Below are 20,279 nucleotides of genomic sequence, written 5' to 3'. Positions count from 1 at the left end.
AAAATGTTTAATCAAAAAGTGTATGTCTTATGTGCCATTTGAGCTGCAGCTTTATTAATGTATATCGAGTATGGAAATTGTTATGTCTCATTGATTGTATATCTTTGAATCAAATCAATTATTGATATGGAAATCTTGTCACATGATTCACATATGCCTTTGTTTGTTGTTCCTTGTTACTATTTGCTTCTGCTATATGGAAGTGCATATATATGTCATAACGTTATATTGTATCTATTGTTGAACTCACTAAGCGTCACGCTTATCCCTCTCAGTGTTTAACAATTGCAGGTAATAAGGATCCAATATAGTCATATACTGATAGAAGATTTTGAATAGTTCAAAACCATTACTTTTGTATTTAGTACTCATGTGTGTGTAAAATTATAGTATCCTAGGTAGTTATGTAATATAAAACACTTTGAAATAGTCGGTTTGTATCCAGTCTTTGTAATCAAATTATCAATGTAAAATGTTATTTATGAATATGCATGTAGCATGTTTTGAATTAATTTGGAGTAACTTGGAGTAATAATGTTTATATTTATGAATGTGTGGGTCTTTCAATTGGTCTTGAGCATGCTTAAGTATCACGTCATCTGAGACTTCTTCGAAGCATCAAACTTCAAACAAAATAGAGCCCTCTTAGTAAACATCTTGGTGATGTCTATCACCATCTCAGTCATCTGTCTCAAATCCAGGTACTCCTGAGCCAATCTCTCCCTCTCCACCAGGGGAACATACCTCATACGAAACATTTTTGAGAACTGCTCCCAGGTAACAACAGTCCTCTGCTCAAGAGTATAGGAAACAATCACCAGGTTTCACTAATCCTTCGTGCCCATGTGAAGAAAGTTCAGGGTGCAGATGACCTTCTATTCCTTTGGATAGGAGCAGGTGAAGAAACAACCCTCCACATCCAAAATCCATCTTATAGCCAAAATCGGGTCATTGACCCCGTCAAAATTCGGGGGCTTCATGTTACTGAACTCCCGATATTGAAATGAACGTCCTCCTCAGCCTCTCGTAGCAGCGACGACTGTTGTGGCTACAACACTAGCAGTCTTAGTGAGGGCAGCATAACGAGCATCGAACAACTTAATCATAAAGGTCTTGATAGACCCAAATAGCTCCGAAATAGAACTCCAAATAGTAGTAGCCACATCAGTGGAAATCAACTCTCGTATCTGATCATTTGTCAACTCCGGCCTATCTTGGCTACTCACTCCAGATCCAAAACTAGATCCTCTTGCAAACACCATACTGACAATGAACACACACACACACACACACACACACACACATATATATATATATATATATATATATATATATATATATATATCAGAAATGCCACAATCCAAACCGTTATGCCCATCACAAGGAGACAAAAAACCTCGAGGTTAGTGACTTCCTTGCTACGCGTACATGTCCTGTGCTTCTAGTAACACGGGTCCATACTACCTTCCAGACCTAACCATATTTGTCTCAAAGGATCATCATAAACTACCCGAAACCAACCCCCAACTAGGATACACATACATCATATACACACTCTCCTGAGAGTGGCTAACCTTCCTTCAACGAGAGTGCTACACCTAAACTTACTCATGAAACTTCCACCAACCCTGCAACCGCTCGTGCATGCTAATTATACATAACACTGGATTCCATAGACAATTGGGTACTTGATTCTACCCTAAGCTCACAACCAGACAAGGAGCATGAAATATGGCTAAACCAAACATTCTCAGGCTATAGAATCTTAGTTATGTACAACTATGATGCACACACTAAGCAACTACAATAATGATGTCAATTCATCTAACATACAAGAAGTCCTCCTAGGCTATCAGATAACATACATCATAAAATTCTATCATGCAACTCCTAAAGATCCTTAGCCTGTCACGAACATGCAGTTCTATCATAAAACATCGCGAACAAATAACAATATGGATAATTGGGGTATACTTTCTTGCTCTGGCTGATCACGTCTCATCCTTCCTGTTACTTTTGAAAACAATTTTTAAGAACAATTTTGAAAAATATTTTGAAAACCCTAATAAATCCTTAGTTTGACTCTGGATTCACACGAATGACCATCCAGTTCTCTTAAACCAGGGCTCTGATATCAGCTTGTAACATCCTAAAAATCAAGGTGAAAAATTCATTTTTCAAAACAACCCAAAACCATAAATGTTTACAAAACATAGTTTTCCAGAGTGCAAAATCACAAATTAGAGTATCCCAAAATCAAATCTCATAAAAACTTAAGGATGTGTGCGATCAAGCATTCGCCTTGCCTCGATTATTTGAAGAACCTGAAACATAAAACTTAAATTATAAGCCAAACCTTAGTGAGTTTCCCCAAATACTACACAAAACCATACAATATACAAAATACATGTTGGGTCCACAATATCCTAACTAGATTACCCTATCCTACAACCTCCCGGTTAGATTGCCACTTGACCTACAATCTCCCGATTGGATTGCCAATGGCCCACAATTTCCCAATTGGATTGCCACTATGGATCACAACCTCCTGGTTGGATTGCCATTGGGTTTGTTTGCCGACAACACAAAACAGTATAGCCTCAACCCAAACCACATTATGTCGACATATGCAATAGATAAATATATAACAATAAATAGATAAACATGAAAATCTCATCAAATCACTACAACATAGCAAAATCCTAAATCAGGATACATAATCTACTGAGCCGACATTGGTGCCTTCGACCCGCAAGTGCAGTGAAGAAAACTCACCTCACAGCCTGAAAAGATAGTAGAAAAGAACACCGCTCCAATGCCAACTATATATATTGCCTATACAACAAACAATGATCTAGACTCAAATTACAACTCAAAATACACAAAATGCCCATAAGTCAAACGCGTTGAAACCCATGGTTAAAGGTCGAAGTCTTCAAGTCAAAAGGGTCAAGGAAATTCAATGGACTGAGTACGCCCTTTATACTCAATTACTACGTTGGGCGTAATCAAAGAATAAGCGAAACATCGAGGCTTCAGCCCAGTACGTGCATCGTACCACATGGTACGCCCGACGTAATATGTCTGAACCCTTTTCTCTTCAAAATGTGCTTATTCCTTTAAGACCTTTCCTCTAAACTCAGATCTAGACCCAAACATTGCTCTATGTCATAAAGTTTCCACCTTTATGAATTTTCATGGCTAGGCAAGGTCCAAAAGCTAAAACCCTAACTTATTAATCCATTAAGACATCATAACTCTTGCATGGAATGGATAGAACGACCAAGATCACAATATTATGATTCCTAACACCTAAAAACGTCTAAAAGGACAACTCTTCTGGTTAGAGTAACCCATACTCATGAACATCAAGCTTATGTAACCAAAATGAACACAAACTCAAAGCTAACAAGATCTAAGCAAATACTCATCAAGTTTCAGACTTTTTACCTCCAAAGGATGCTTGAGGGTGACATGTTTTTGGATCCAAAGTGCCTTAAGCTTCCAATATGATTTCCTTTCCTTCAAGAACACCACAAATACACTCTTAAGCTCATAAAGACTCATACAAAGGATCAGGGTTTGCTAGGGACAAGTTGGGAGATGAAGGCGGATGAATGAAGGGGTCTAAATGAGATAATGATGCTTAAATTGGGCTCACCCCTAAAAATTAGGGTTTGAGCGTTAGCCACGTACACCCTGCATACATAAGCGTATGCCCAACGTACGCACAAGGTGGCACACTTTTCACTTAAGTGATAAAAAGACCTATTTTGCAACAATTTTGATATTTAAAGGCGGAAATGGAAAAAAACCTAGATCAAGGTGTTACATCCATATTGACTATTATGACTTTTACTATGATGTTTAAATGATATATCCACTTTGATTGGCCTTGAAACAACTCGTTTGTATAGGTTTATCGTTTTAAAAATAAAAAATTTACTAGGAATTTTTGGAATGTTACACATTTTGTGTTTTACAAGTGCCCCATGTCAATCGGAAGAGCTGCAACATCTGATTCTCCAAACATTTGATTCGTCTTTATTATCTTTCCAAACTGGCGTATTCTGATAATGTTTGATAGAGAGATATAAATAAATGCTCAACTTATTGCAAGTGACAATAACAAACAAATATTTTCCCAACAAACGTTCAAAACAATATACTAATAATTTTTACTTTATTTAATAGAATTGAAAAATAAAAAAATAATTAACAAAATAAAAATATATCATTAAAGGCAAAATCATCATTTTGTGTATGATGGATACCAAATCCAAAAGAAAACCAAATCATAAGGATGGTTCGGGTTAAAAAAAGAGTTAGAAACCGAACATACATGCTACCAAATCACATTGATCATTCATATAATTTACTCTAAAAAATAATAATATAGTTGCTTCTCCGATAATTTTAATATAATGACTTTTTTGATTTTTTTTCTTCTAAAATACATTCATTTTTATCTTGAGTATACTTATTAACAAGAAAAAATAACAAACATCTAACACAAAAATTTAAATTTGATTAATGAAAATAAAATACATTACTAAAACAAATTAAATATATAGTAATTTATAGGTTTATAAAAGTGGTTAAAATTTTTGAAATTAGCTAAAAATATTTTACTTCTAAATTTCAATAAAAAGTTATACGATAGAATCAAGTTGAGTTATATTTCTATTCTAATAAAAGAATAACTTTAACCTCATTTTGATATGTGTCATCATATTAGGCCTCCTAATTAATACACATTTTATTCTTTTTTTTTTCCATGTATCACCCTATTAAACCTCTTAATTAATGCATGCAACTTCTCAACCTATTAATTACTTATTTCAAATTTTAATATTTCCACTTTAATTACAACAAATTAATAACAATGGAATAAAAATTAAAATAAAACTAATACAAATTTAAGGTGATATAATTCCACATGTTTATTTAAATTAACGATTATAATTGATTAATAATTTTATGTTCTAACTATTAAAGTTTAATTAATCTTGTAACCGTGGTTTCAAGTTATAACCGAGTGATAGAATCAAGTTGAAGCTTTGTGAGTTTGGATCTCATTCGACTTGTTTAGCCTTTACCCACTTCCTCTTTAATTTAATCGAAGAAACAAAAAGGCAATAACAAAACAAGGGTTTCGTTTCCTTTCGTTTTCTCAACCATCATTTGCATTTGCATTTCCATATCGGTTTCACCACCACCTCTCGCTTCCCCCCACTCTCTTCTTCACTCTCACGCCCAACCCAAAAGATTCTTGCAGATTTTCTTTTTGGATCTATCATTCACCAATTCAAAATCCAATATTCAGATCTTCTTATCAATCTATTGGCTAACAAAATACCCAAAACGAAGAAACAAACATGAGCTCGGCTCCAGTTGTCTCGAGCGCTAATGGCAACGTCGATGAATATATTACTCAGCTCATGCAATGCAAACCCTTATCCGAACAAGAGGTTATTATTATTATTGTTATTATTCAATAATCCCTAAATTCGTCTTTCGTTAATTTCAATTTCACGATTTGTTGATTTAGGTTATATATGGGTCTGATCTGACCATTTGAGCTGGGGTATTGTTCTTTTCGATTTCATTTCCACAGATCTGTTTACTGGATCAGATCTGGTTCAATTTAAGTTCGAAACTTTCAGTTTTCAGTTTGAATTTTCAAGTTTTTTTTTCGGTAACTTAGTTGGTAGATTGTATCTCCGTATTAGATTTATGTTTATATCTCGAATACATACTCGTTTTGGAAAATTCATGCCGAAAGAAGAATTCGAGTTAGATTGCTAACTTTTTCTCTAATTAATTGTTCCTAAGTTCCCACTATTTGAGATGAAATTATTTATCCTCCATGGATCTTTGTTTCGCCTCAACCTAAAGGTTCAGGTTCATCATTTTTTAAAAATCAAGTATCTTTACACTGGTAGATGCATATTAGACCTTATTTATTAGAATTTTTTCCTTTCTTTTGTTTCTTATAGAATCAACTCTGTTTCAATACCAAATGCAAAAATTCCATCACTTTATTGCTGTTTATTGTCATTTTAGAATTTGCTTTTTTACAAATTCAACCATGGTAGACTATAGTGTATAATCTTATGCTTTAATATCATCATATCATCATGTCATGCAGGTTAGGTTGTTATGTGAGAAAGCGAAGGAGATTTTAATGGTGGAAAGCAATGTACAGGTATGTTTCTTTTCTATTTTAGTATATGTATATATATATATATATATATATATATATATATATATATATATAATTATTAATATAACTTTATCTACAATTACACTTGAAGTAGAATTTCATCTTTTTGTAATTGAACAATTCACAAATTCACAATGAAATTATAAACTTTTTGCATTCGTGTTTCAGCCTGTTAAAAGCCCTGTGACAATCTGTGGTGATATTCATGGTCAATTTCATGATCTTGCAGAGCTATTTAGAATTGGAGGGAAGGTTTGTATTTTGAATTTGGGTTATAATTATTTTAAATCAAATTATTCTACTTTGAGTTTTTAACTGATACTATTTGTTTTTTTTTTAATTGAAGTGTCCTGATACAAATTATTTATTCATGGGGGATTACGTTGATCGTGGTTATTACTCGGTTGAAACAGTGACAGTAAGTCTTTGACTTTTTGACCTTTTGACTTTTTTGACTATTTTACTATTTGACTACTATCTTTCTTGATTGTTATTCTTTTATCTTTTGTAAATTGTAATAATCCTTTGTACATGGATAAAAGGTAAGATTTTTTTTTTTGTTTTTGTTTTGCCACATCAGATTTTCACTAACTTTACGTAACAAAAACCTAATTTTATAAAATTTTTGCAATCATTTGACATTTTGACCATTTTTGAATTTTTTTGGTGAGATGATTTTGTCAAGCCTCATCATCTAATTTGTTACTATTTAAGCACATGTCATAGTTTTTAAAATAGATATTACTTGACAATAACATTATTTTATAAAATAAATATATTACATTTAATATTGGAGATTAAAACGAAACAAATTAATTAGTCAAAAGATCAATAAAGATTTGAGGGTTAAATATAAGTGTTAATCTCATAAAAAAACCTTATATTTTGTGTTTTTTTCCGGGATTAAACCTCATCTTTATTTTTTTTCATGAAAAAGACCTTATACTTTTTCCTTTTCTTCGAAAAAAACCCTCAACTTTATCCTTTTTTTACAAAAAAAACCCTCAACCTTCTAAATGTTTCCAAATAAATCCTCAACATTTTTAGTTTTTTCCTGAAAAATCCCTCACATTTTACAACTTTTTTAGAGAAAAACAACTAAAAGGGCCAAATTGGAAAAAAATGCAAGGTCTTTCTTTTTCATGAAAAAAATAAAGTTAAGGGTTAATGCGGAAAAAACACAAAATATAAGGTCTTTTAGTACTTGAAACTAAAAGAGGCTAATTTACAAAACCCAAAACTCGAAAAAAAACATCAATCAAAATCTAAATACTTTTTGTCCAGAAAAACTAATCTATCCAATAATATTAAAAAAATAAAAAACACTTCATTAAATAAATCCTATATTAGTATTCTTTTGATGTTAGTTTTTTTACACTTTCAGTTATTGGTTGCCCTAAAAGTCCGATATCCACAACGTATTACTATTTTAAGAGGAAACCATGAAAGTCGCCAGGTATTATTTACTATTTTTTTTCTTTTTGTTTTTTTAAAAATCATAATATAAATAGTTGAAAATTGAAATGATTTTACTTTTTTGTAGATTACTCAAGTTTATGGATTTTATGATGAATGCCTACGAAAGTAAGTAACTAAGTATCCTTTCTTCGTCTATTTGTTGACTTGATAACCTCTGAATGGAACCATTTATATGTCACCTCTGAATCATCCAGCATTCAATGTGTTTTGACACAGCCTCTGAATGAATCAAAAGCCTTTTAAATTACATTCTCTTAACCATTAAGACATGTGAATCGTTCAAAACCCTTAACGATTCAGTTTTATCAAAATCAAACAAGGGAAATTATCAGAAAAGTCTTAATATTTTCGGAAAAGTTTCACTTTTGTCCCAATTTTTTTTTTGAACAGAAAAATCCCGATTATTTGATTTCACACGATAATATGTCATTTCCTGTTATAAGAAAAAAAACGACTTTTTTGTTTTTTTGGGAGTAAAGTGAAAATTTTCCATAAGTATTAGGACTTTTCTGACAATTTCCTATCAAACAACCTCTTAATTAAACACTTTTTGATAAGCAAATTTGAGTGGTTGGATAAGTAGTTTCCCGTTTTAACTTATCAGGCTTAATGAGTTAATAAAGAGTAAATTACTGAATGGTCCCTATGGTTTGGAGTAATTTGCACGCTTGGTCCCTAACCTATTTTTTAACTTTGAAGGTCCCTACTGTTTGTTTTTTTACGCACTAGGTCCCTACTATTTGTGGGGTAGGTAAGGTAAGGTGAAGGGGGGGGGGGGGTGTGGGGTAGGGTTGAAGGTGTATTTATTTAAAATAGATTAAAATATCAATGGCAAATTAGTCTTTTTAGCTAAGATAGGGACCAAACGCGTAACAAAAACAAACAATAGAGACCTTCTGAGTTAAAAAAAAAAAAGTTAGGGACCAAATATGCAAATTACCGTAAACCATAGGGACCATTCGTGTAATTTAACAATTTTACAAAAGACTACTAAGAAAAGTGTTGAATTGTTATTTAATAGATATGGTAATGCAAGCGTGTGGAAGACATTTACAGATTTGTTCGACTATTTTCCACTGACAGCATTGGTTAGTATTGTTGTGTGGAATTTTGTTGAATCCAGAAGTTTCTATACAACATTTCAATCTCAATTTCCAAACTTTTTTATTATTTTTTTTGATAGGTTGAATCAGAAATATTTTGTCTTCATGGTGGATTATCGCCTTCGATTGAAACCCTGGATAACATAAGGAATTTTGATCGTGTGCAAGAAGTTCCACATGAAGGCCCAATGTGTGATCTTTTATGGTCGGATCCAGATGACAGATGTGGGTGGGGTATTTCCCCACGTGGCGCTGGATACACATTTGGCCAAGTATCTATTTTCTCCTTTTCTTTTATTTAGGGTTAAGAGACTTTATATTTTGTGTTTTTCTGGATTAAATATAGCTCTAAACTTTGTATTTTTCTTCTGAAAAAACCCTCAACCTTCTAAATGTTTGCAAATAAACCCTCAGCTTTTTTAGTTTTTCTAGAAAAAACCCTCGCATTTTACAGTTTTTTTGGAAAAAACAAAAAATGGAGTGAAAGGGTTGGAAAAAATGCAAGGTTTTTTTTTTTCAGGCAAAAATTAAATTTGTGGTTTAATCCGGAAAAAACACAAAATGTAAGGACTTTTTTGAGATTAACCTTTTTTTTTTTTTTTTTTTCGGATTAAACCTCGACTTTATCTTTTGCCTGACAAAGACCTTGTATTTTTTCATTTTTTTTTTCTTCTGATCTGGCCTTTTTAGGCGTTTTTTTGAGAAAACTTAAAAAGTTGAGGGGTTTTTTTGGAAAAAAATAGAAAGTTAGAGGGCTTTTTTGGAAAAATGTAAAATACAAGGTCTTTTTTAAGCAAAAAATAAAGTTGAGGTTTAATACAAAAAGAAACACAAAATATAAGGTGTTTTTATGAGATTAACCCTTGTATTTATTTATTTGTGGTGTAATTTTATTTTATTTTTTTATATCAGGATATATCTGAGCAATTTAATCATAGCAATGGGTTAAAGTTAATTGCTAGAGCACATCAGCTGGTTATGGAAGGATTCAACTGGGGTCATGTAATAATGTCTTATTTTTTTTTATATATATTTTTTTGTTTAAAAAATGAAAGTTTTATTTATTCTGATTTTTTTATTAATTATAATAGGAGCAAAAAGTTGTAACGATTTTCAGTGCACCTAATTATTGTTACCGATGTGGGAACATGGCTTCCATTCTTGAAGTAGACGATTGCAAGGGTCACACCTTCATTCAGGTATTTTTATTTTTTTAATTTTTTAATTTTTTAATTTTTTAATTTTTGTTTATGATAAAATGTTGTGTGGATAAATGGTGTTTGAAAAATATTTGAGAAAATTACAAGAAAAAACAAATGTGAAAATTACAACTTTGGTTTAGAAAAGAAAGAAACTATTATCGAGACAAACATGTTTTAGTTTTTACATATTCAGTTAATTTTTCCATATATATGACTTTATTGGGAAAAAAAAAATTAAAAAAGAAACACCAACTAAAGAGAAATCTTGAATTGCAGTTTGATCCAGCTCCAAGGAGGGGAGAGCCAGATGTGACACGTAGGACACCAGATTACTTCCTGTGAGGTGACGTGGCAGTGGGACTCTGTCAGATTTCTGGATAACGTGATGGATCGTTTGCAATTAATTGAGAAGAAAAAAACATGACAAGTCATTTTGGTTTACAAGTATAGCATCGTGTAGTGGTTAATTTTCAATGATTTTTTTTTTTTTTTTTAATCTCCTATTTGTAGAAGCATAAAGTTGTTAAGGGTGGGGGAGGGGGTTATATAGAAGAAACACGATTTAAACATTTGATGTTTTGATTGTTTTTTTTTTCTTTTTTCTTTTTTGACTCTAGTGTTAAAGAACACTTTATGGACTTGATATCTTGCATTTGTTGGTAATTGTTGAAAAATCATAATAGATGTTTTTACTTAAGTAAGCATAAGACAATATAACAAACTAAAATAGCTTGGTGTGTTTGACAGAATTGTTCGACAAAAGGAGATTCAAGTAACTTTTTCGATCACTAAGCTTGTATATGTCAATATGTCATCTCAAAGTTGAACAATTTACATGAACCCATTTAGCATATATCAACAAAGATCCCTCATATTTAAATATTCGCTTTTCAGAAAGGGTTTTACGTAGAAAAGATTTATTATTTTGGAATTTTTTTGATAAAATCTTAAAAATAGTTGTCAAGAAAAGTCTTAATTATTTAATATTTTGTCATAACAGGAAATGAAATATTATGTGATTTTCCTAAAGTAATGAAAATTTTAATAAAACATTTATGATTTTATCATTTTTTTTTTTAAATAATGAAATTTTCCCTATCAAAAACTCTTCTAGACCATTTCAAAGTTTGGGCTTTATCGGATCTTCCATCACTTCACTGCATAGGGGCCCAAACCCAATTTCTATAATTAATAGATACGCGTAGATGGGGCTTTTGTAGCCGATTATAGGGTCAATATCTTTTAAGAGACTTTTAAGAACTATTTAATGAAACTTGTCAATTAAAGAAAATACCCCCAACACCGATTGTTTTGATGATAATTTTTATATGAAAAGCAAAAGAAATGAGTGAAACTTAAAAGATCGTTTTTCAGATTTGTGATTTAACCAAATAACTGTACCCTTTTGATGCACATTCAATAAGGATAAAATGGTAAAAAAAAATATGCAAACCCTAGTTAACTAAAAGCAACTCTATAGACCTTATAGTATCATAACGTGTATGACTAGAAAATTGAAATGGTTGTTATCAAAAGTGCAAAAATGTTTAATAAATTATTAAGTTGTGTTCATTCGAAAAGAAACATTTCATGTCATTATGCCTTCACTCTTTAGTCTATGACATGATAGGTAATTATTAATGTTGTTGGTTTAAAGTTTGCAATTTAATTGTAAAATGCAGATTAAATTGCGTGCAATTGAAGATTTACATGACACCCTCTTTAAACGATTTGACACATCAATCATTCTATTTCTTGTCACCCTTTATTTGTTTTGTTGCTTTATTATAAATCATGATTTCGTTGACAGCATTGTTTTGTATAAATCATAAAATCAAACTACCATTTTAAACTTTTTCAATGGGCAATTTTTTAATTGCACCAGTAAAAACCATTTAAGTAAGTCAAAACCACTTTTACCACGGTCACTGTTTCATATATAAACAATTATTAAAAAATTGATTTGATATTCTAACAATCCGTTTACGCGTTGCTTAAAATTTCAATACTTCCGACATCTTTTTTATTTTTTTAAAACTCCTTTAACTTATATATAAGTTTTAAAACACACCTCTTAGTTTTTATTTTCATTTCTAAATCCAACAACTTGATTATTTGTTTGAAATATATAAATAAAAATATATGTCGCTAATCTTAAAATTTATATAGGATAAGTTTAAACCTATGATCTTAAATATATTTCAAAACCCATTGATACGAGTGTATATTCATGTCGAGCTCTTGCCTCGATTATTAGAACAACCTGAAAAACATTTGTAAACAACAAATAAACATAAAACTTAATAAGTTCCTGTGACAACCGTAAATTTTGAGTCAGCAAAAGTAATTAAGTCAACAAAATTCAATAGTTAAAACAAAACACTTTACACCTTTGCATTTGGAGTTTCGATTTTGAAATCCAAAAACTTAGGTTGTGTTTAGTTACGGAAAAACAATTTTCATATTCCGTTTTTTGTTTTATCTTTTCGATTTTCGTTTTCCGTTTTCATTTTTCATTGAAAAATTTAGAAAACACGTTTAGTTAAATTTATTCAGTTTTCATTTTCACTTATAGAAAATTAGAAAACATGTTTAGATGTGTATTTTTCTATCGGTTTTTATTTTTAAAAAACGGTAACGGTGATAGAGTGTGGGTGGGGGCGGTGACAGTTGCAGGTCGGCGGCGGTGGTGGTGATGACAGACGATGGTGGTGGCGGTGGCAATTGTGTCAGTGGTGGTGATGGTGGCGGCAGCGGTGGTGGTGGTGCTAATGACGGGTTAGTGGTGGTGGTGGTGGTAGGTCGGTGATTGTCGTGGTGGTGTTGAGTTGGTGGGGGTGCGAGTGTGTGTTTGTGGGGGTATGTGTAGGTTTGTGTGTGTGGGGGTGTGTGTGTCTGTAAGGGTGGGGGTGGGGATAGGTGTGGGTTTGTGTGTGGGTGTGTGTGTGTGAGTGGGTGGGTATGTATGTGTGTGTGGGTTGGTGTGTGTGTGTATGGGTGGGTATGTGTGTGTGTGTGGGGGGGGGGGGGGTGTTGGTGTATGTGTGTGTGGGTGGGTATGTATTTGTGTGTGTATGGATGGGTATGTATGTGTGTGTGCGCGGGTTGGTGTGTGTGTGCGAGTGTGTGTGTGGGTTGGTGTGTGTGTGTGTGCGCGGGTGGGTGAGTGTGTGTGTGGGTGGGTATGTATGTGTGTGTGAGAGTGGGAATGTATGTGTGTGTGTGTGCGGGTGGGTGTGTGTGGGTGGGTATGTATGTGTGTGTGTGTGCGGGTGGGTGTGTATGGGTGAGTATGTATGTGTGTGTATGGGGGGGGGGGGATGTTAAGGTGGAGGTAGGTAGAGGTGGATGGGGTGGAGTGGGTGTGTGTTTATAGAAAAATTTTGGAATTAGAAAAATGTGGAAAACGATGATTATCAGTTTTCCAAAATTTTTCAACTTCTTTGTAATTTTAAAAAACGGAAAATTTAATTTTCCGTGAAAAATTTAGAAAAATAGATGAATTAAACGCGTTTTCAAAATCCTCATTTTTCTTGGAAATTTTTTCCGGAAAACGGCCCATTTTTCCGGAAAATTTTTCCAAGAAAAACGAGAATTTTGAAAACGCGTTTAGCTCGTCTATTTTTCTAAATTTTTCACGGAAAATGAAAATTTTCCGTTTTCTAAAATTACACAGAAGTTGGAAATTTTTAGAAAACTGATAATCATTGTTTTCCATATTTTTTTAATTCCATTTTTTTTCTAAAACATAAACACACACAAACTCCACTCCATCCACCTCTACCTACCCTCACATTAACACCCCCACCCACACACACATACACACACCTGCACACCCACACATACACATACATACCCACCCACACACACACCACCCTACACACACATACATACCCACCCACCCACACACATATATACCCACACATACATACACACACACACACATACACATACATACCCATCTACAGATACACACACCCACAAACACACACACATACATACCCACCAATGCACCCATACACACACAAATACACTCACTCACACACATACCCACCTACACCCCCACGCACACACAAACCCACACCTAACCCACCCCCACCCTCACAGACACACACACCCCCCACACACAAACCTACACCTACCCCCCCCCCCCCCCCCCCACACACACACACACAAACCTACACCTACCCCCACAAACACACATATACACACACAAACATACACTCGCACCCCCACCCACCCAACACCACCACGACAATCATCGACCTACCATCACCATCACCACCACCACCACCATTAACCCGTCACTAGCACCACCACCACCACTGCCGTTGCCGCCGCCATCACTACCACTGACACAATTGTCGCCGCCACCACCATCGCCTGTCATCACCACCACCGCCACCGACCCGGTACCGTCACCGTCACCGCCCCCACCCACACCCTACCACCGTTACCGTTTTCTAAAAATGAAAACCGATAGAAAAATACACATCTAAACACGTTTTCTAATTTTTTAAAACTGAAAATGAAAAATGAATAAGTTTACCTAAACGCGTTTTCTAAATTTTTTAATGAAAAATGAAAACGGAAAACGAAAATCAAAAAGGAAAACAAAAAACGGAAAATAAAAATTATTTTTCCGTAACTAAAAGCAACCTTAGAGATTTCGGTTTTGAAGAACCGAAATCACTTCTCGGCCAAAATCAAGCTAGCATTTGGTGTTTGTCTTGCTCATTGTTATATATAATTTTAGAATATATTACATATTATATTTTTACGATCAACAGGATATTAGAATATTTCATTAGAAAATTTTAGTCTCACAATTTCATAAAATTATGTCCGTCTCAAATGAATTTTTACCTCTCTAAGAAGGGTTGAAAGTAATTTTTCAAAATAAAAAAGGATATAAATTGAAAATAAGTTATAACTAGAAGGGATAATGATGTAAAAGTTATTTAATAGGGAGTATTTGATAAAATGATTGTTTCCGTTAAATACCATTCCCAAATAAAAAAAAAATATAAGAATATTGTTAATACCGAATCATTACCTCAAGTCCTATCATTGGGGTTATTTAACCTAAGTCAATATGATATTGATTTTTAGAGTGGTATTTATCTTTAAATCTGGTGTGTTTAACAACAATACATACAACCTTTTGACATTTATATTAGTTTTATAAATTACCTCATAAAAACTGAAATAGATTAACTAAAAGTCATTACTCTAATAAATAAAGATATCATATTCTTATTGATTTGATTACTTGTCATTTTGTGATTATTTTCAATTAAAAACTTTTCGACATGACATTTTATGGTTTTTTCCAATTTATTAAATACCACATAATACTTAAATATAATAATTGCAATAAATATAATAATAAATGCATATCAATTTCATTATCTAACTTTCATTTTAATTTTAAAATTTCTAAATTAAAACATCCATAGTCTCATTTATTTATTTATCTCAATTATTTGTTTAAGTTTAAAAAAAAAACACTTTAACTTTAATTCAATATGTTTCTATTTTTTTTTTTTTTTTTACAAATTCAAATTTCTTAAATGTTTAGAATTTCATATTAAAGTTTTTTTTTTTAAATGAACCCATATAATATATGTGTCTTACACCTAGTATCATATAAAATAATGAACACTTAAATTGGGCTCGATTTAAGACTTTTAATGTGATAATAACAAAATACATTCAAAAGATCATATAGAACAAATATCAAATACGCTTTACTTGAATTTAATATTTTGATTATATCTTTCTATTAAGAGAATTTTTAGCCTAATCTTTTATTTTTATAAGAAATAATCAAACATCATGAAATGACCTATATAGCTATCAAAAGGCATGTGAACCTTTTATGGTCTGCAATTTTATCATTTTGATTGTGATTTTGAGTTTAAACATGTACTTTATCAAAAGTATATTCTTTTTCTTCAAATTTTAACATTTTGACTTGATGAAATCACATATGATATCTAACTATCTTCGATTTCCTCATAATTTTTGCTACTTCTTTTTGGTAAATATTGAACGGTTGAAATAGTTGTCTTATTTTTCTCATATCTACCTCACCATCTTGTTTTATCCTCTTAATTTGGTACATGAAAACCACCTTAACACACCTACTTTGCTTAGAATATACTACATGCATTCAAGTCATTTTTTTTTATTTTTTAAATTGTCTCACTAGCATCACAACACATATGATGCTTAGGGTTTCACATGAACAATATTCACATAAATTACTCTCCATTTGTTGCACTAGTTTGTATTATTTATTTTTAACTTATGTTAAAGGAATAGATTTTGAAAAATTGTTAGACATTGTAGCATTATTTACTCCAAAATATTTACTAACCGGATATTAAATACATGATGATGATAAGTGATATATTTATTCAATTGAAAGTTTAAAAATAATATAATTTTTTTTCTCAAACCTTAAATATTTTTGGTTATTATTTTTTTAATAAATAGTTACAAATTATTATTTATTTATTTATTTAATATATTTATTGTTTTTATATATTAAATTTGATTTAAGTAAGCAATGAAAATATATACTCTTTCCCTTTCCGTTTGCATCAATATTAGCATCAAATCGTCACTTTCTTCACTTCACCAGAGCAACAATGGCGATCCCTAAAACCTCAAAGATAAAACCCAAATCCAGATCCCCAATTTTTCTACTCACAGTCGCCATCACCTCAATCGCCATTCTCTACCTTTGTTCTTCACTAATCTCCACAACTGGATCAAATACCCTTCAAATCCCCATTTCGCGTTTCATCGACAAAACCAAATCTCTTCATCGCACTGACACAGAAAAGTTCTTGTATTGGGGAAACCGAATTGATTGCCCTGGCAAACACTGTGAATCATGCGAGGGACTTGGTCATCAGGAGTCCAGCCTCCGTTGTGCTCTCGAGGAAGCAATCTTTCTACACAGGTAAACTCGAGTAAAATTCTACCAATTTAATCCTCGTTTTTGCTAATCAACGTTATCGATTTGATGAATATGGAGAATCCAGTAGAGTCGGCATCATTTGTTTGTAACCCTGTTGTATATATCGATCCTATTTGTAGTGTGTATGAATCTCGTCAATTTGATGATCATGTTAAACTGTATGATAACAACTGCAATCCTCCTACTCTTTCTGCTCTTTATTTTTTCGCAGAACTTTTGTGATGCCTTCGAGGATGTGTATAAATCCAATCCACAATAACAAAGGGATTCTACATCATTCCGACAATGTTAGTTCACAAGAAAGGTAAGTCGAATTCCCTTTTACTATTTCATAAAACAAACCTAAATCCTTCTTCACAATCTTCAACCCCAAATGTGAAATCAATCAATTCACGATTCCCATAATCCAGATTACATTCTGAACTTTTAATTCTATGTTCATCTTCTTCAATTCAGGTGGGCTGCTAGCTCTTGTGCAATGGATACCTTGTATGATTTGGACCTCATATCCAACACTGTTCCTGTAATTCTCGATAATTCAAAAACTTATTTCCAGGTTATGTCAACAAGTATGAAATTGGGATCTAGAGGAGTTGCTCATGTTGAAGGAGTTACTCGATTTGATCTTAAAGAAAGAAATCACTACTCCAAGATTCTGCTTATCAATCGAACTGCAAATCCCCTTTCATGGTAACAAAATCCAGATAACATATCCACAGTTTCACACACAATTTCTCTTAGTTTAGGTGTCATTTGAATTTATTATTTTTTGTTGTGTGTAGGTATTATTAATCACAATAATCAATTCAGGTTTATGGAATGTAAGGATCGAAAAAACCACACCTCTTTGTTGTTACCACATTCATTTCTTCCTTCAATGGCTTCAAAAAGACTTAGAGATGCAGCACATGAGGTCAGTCTTTCTTTATCTTCCCCTTTCTTTTTTTTCTTTTTCTGAAAAATGACGATTTTGCCCTCCAGATTATGACACTTCTTGGTGATTATGATGCTATTCATGTTCGAAGAGGGGATATTTTGAAAACAAGAAAAGACAGATTTGGTGTTGAAAGAACACTGCATCCTAACCTTGATAGAGATACACGTCCTCAGTTTATTCTTTGTAGAATCACAAAGTGGGTCCCACCGGGGCGGATGTTATTTATCGCATCAAATGAAAAGACACCGAATTTCTTTTCCCCTCTTTCCGTGAGGTAATTTTTTATTTTTTCACTTTAAAAAAAATAAAATTGGTTAGATGGTGTTATTTAGGCTGTGTTTGGTTTGTAATAGCTAGCTGATAATCGAGCTTATTTTAAGTTGTTATGTTTGACAAACAAAAAGTAACTTATAAGCTAGCTTTTTAAAAAACTACTTAGGTTATGTTTGGCATATTAGCTTAAAAGCTAGCTGTTATGGAAAAGTCTTTCTACCTTTGGATGGAGTTACAAGAGTCTACATCATTCCTATGGGAATTAGGATTAAAATAATCACCAAAATATAAACTTTGTGTTTTATTTTTTAAAGAAATCTCAATAGTTTGTTTGTGATAAAATATCTCAGGTATAAAATAGCGTATTCATCAAACTATAGCAAGATCTTGGATCCAATAGTGGAAAATAATTACCAATTGTTCATGATAGAAAGGCTTATATTGGCTGGAGCCAAAACTTATATCAAAACATATAAAGAAACCGATTCGGATCTAAGCCTCACTGATGACCCAAAGAAGAACACAAAGACATGGCAAATACCCGTTTACACAAAGGAAGGATGTTGACTTGATTTAGTTCCACATCTTATTTTAAAAAAAAAAAATATTTTTTTAGATATTTTTTCAAGGATTGTAATATGTACGTTGCTGTTGCATTTTCGTGTAATATGGTGATGGATCTTAAGTTTGTATATTCTGTTTAGGTTTTTTACACATAACTTGAATGTTTTACATAGAAACCGGATTAAATTCGTATAAGCATGTTTTGAGATATTTTTTTTAATATGAAGTGAAGAGAAATGTCCACTAAATGTGACGTGTTTGTCAAAACTAACTAGTAACCGAAAGCTATAGGTTTAGTTTTGTAAAAATGTTTAGTAAAGTATCTTTTTGAAAGATGTGAAATGAAATAAAAACTAAAGTTAAAAGCTAGTTATAAGATTTTTGTTTATAATAAAAGCTGCAAGTTTGTATTGCTGAATGAAGATCTTATTTAAAACCTAAAAGCTGTTAGAAAGTTTTAAAAACTCGTTATTATATATACTTGTAAGCGAACGCCATCAGACGTAGAAATACAGGGAAAAAAAAATACCGTGATCAACTTTATACATAACATGAGTGATGAAACCTTCAAAGAGTAAGAGTAATTGTTCTATTTATAGAAAAGAATACCGTGATCAACTTTATTCATAATATGAGTGATTAAACCTTCAAAGAGTAAGAGTAATTGTTCTATTTATAGAAAAGAATACCGTGATTAATTTTATTCATAACATGAGTGATGAAACCTTCAAAGAGTAAGAGTAATTGTTCTATTTATAGAAAAAAAATACCGTGATCAACTTTATTCATAACATGAGTGATGAAACCTTCGAAGAGTAAAAGTAATTGTTCTATTTATAGAAAAGTCACTTTTATATATATATATATATATATATATATATATATATATATATATATATATATATATATATATATATATATATATATATATATATATACACACACACTAGGTTTAACACCCGTGGAACCCATGAGTTTTAATTTTAAATAGAATTAAAAAATTAGTTAATAAAATAATATATAATTAATTTAGAAAACTTATGAATTGTACTATTGTATTTTTTTTAACTTTTTATTTTATTATTGTCGATCGCAAGTTGCAATCCTGGATAAAAGATGAGGGTTTATAAAGTTAAGTATAATAAAAACCAAAAGAACCCATATTTTTTGTGCTTAAAGCCCCCTAGTTGATCCAGTTCTTGGAGTGAAACAAACCCAAATCTTTTATATGGCAACGTGACTAATACTTTATTTGTATACAAATCTACACAAAATAAATATAAAGATAAACTAAAAATATTAAAAATTTTATTAATGATATTTGATAATAACTTTACTTGTATAATATATAGCGTAGATGAAACAAATAAAAGTTATGTATATATCACTTAAAATTGAGGTCATTACATCATAAACTCATAATACAAACCATTAAACAATAAATCTAGAAAAACTTTTTTACCATAAAAGTTAATTAAGAAACCATTTTTAAAATATATCGTTT

General features: G+C 31.8%; 2 protein-coding genes across 3 annotated transcripts; both read left to right on the top strand.

Annotated features, from left to right (window-relative positions):
* The first annotated feature begins 5,130 nt into the window (after window positions 1-5,130).
* On the top strand, window positions 5,131-10,673 carry LOC145031375 (serine/threonine-protein phosphatase PP2A-2 catalytic subunit). Of its 2 annotated transcripts, XM_078979914.1 has the most exons (12): window positions 5,131-5,471; window positions 5,552-5,587; window positions 6,152-6,208; window positions 6,395-6,478; window positions 6,573-6,644; window positions 7,611-7,682; window positions 7,770-7,810; window positions 8,727-8,793; window positions 8,889-9,080; window positions 9,721-9,810; window positions 9,900-10,007; window positions 10,287-10,673. In XM_078979914.1, the coding sequence occupies exons 3-12, from the start codon at window positions 6,188-6,190 to the stop codon at window positions 10,350-10,352; spliced, it is 813 nt and encodes a 270-aa protein (XP_078836040.1). In that variant the 5' UTR covers window positions 5,131-5,471; window positions 5,552-5,587; window positions 6,152-6,187; the 3' UTR covers window positions 10,353-10,673. The 2 variants fall into 2 exon arrangements, with proteins under 2 accessions (XP_078836040.1, XP_078836039.1); XM_078979913.1 differs by lacking the exon at window positions 5,552-5,587.
* Window positions 10,674-16,617: 5,944 nt separating this feature from the next.
* LOC145031373 (uncharacterized) lies at window positions 16,618-18,903 on the top strand. Its single transcript, XM_078979912.1, has 6 exons — window positions 16,618-16,983; window positions 17,213-17,305; window positions 17,458-17,691; window positions 17,812-17,914; window positions 17,983-18,212; window positions 18,562-18,903. The coding sequence occupies exons 1-6, from the start codon at window positions 16,667-16,669 to the stop codon at window positions 18,776-18,778; spliced, it is 1,194 nt and encodes a 397-aa protein (XP_078836038.1). The 5' UTR covers window positions 16,618-16,666; the 3' UTR covers window positions 18,779-18,903.
* The last annotated feature ends 1,376 nt before the right edge of the window (window positions 18,904-20,279 follow it).

Source organism: Lactuca saligna, chromosome 2 (assembly GCF_052625555.1).
Source record: "Lactuca saligna cultivar CGN05327 chromosome 2, ASM5262555v1, whole genome shotgun sequence".
Lineage (NCBI taxonomy): Eukaryota > Viridiplantae > Streptophyta > Magnoliopsida > Asterales > Asteraceae > Lactuca > Lactuca saligna.
This window is presented reverse-complemented; position numbering and strand designations above follow the sequence as displayed.

Coding starts and splice junctions, on each gene's coding strand:
- LOC145031373 (XM_078979912.1), top strand. CDS start 16,667: ATGGCGATCCCTAAAACCTCAAAGATAAAACCCAAATCCAGATCCCCA. Junction 17,306..17,457: donor AATGTTAGTTCACAAGAAAG/GTAAGTCGAATT, acceptor TCTTCAATTCAG/GTGGGCTGCTAGCTCTTGTG. Junction 18,213..18,561: donor TTTTCCCCTCTTTCCGTGAG/GTAATTTTTTAT, acceptor AAAATATCTCAG/GTATAAAATAGCGTATTCAT.
- LOC145031375 (XM_078979913.1), top strand. CDS start 5,379: ATGAGCTCGGCTCCAGTTGTCTCGAGCGCTAATGGCAACGTCGATGAA. Junction 7,811..8,726: donor TATGATGAATGCCTACGAAA/GTAAGTAACTAA, acceptor GTTATTTAATAG/ATATGGTAATGCAAGCGTGT. Junction 9,811..9,899: donor AAGGATTCAACTGGGGTCAT/GTAATAATGTCT, acceptor TAATTATAATAG/GAGCAAAAAGTTGTAACGAT.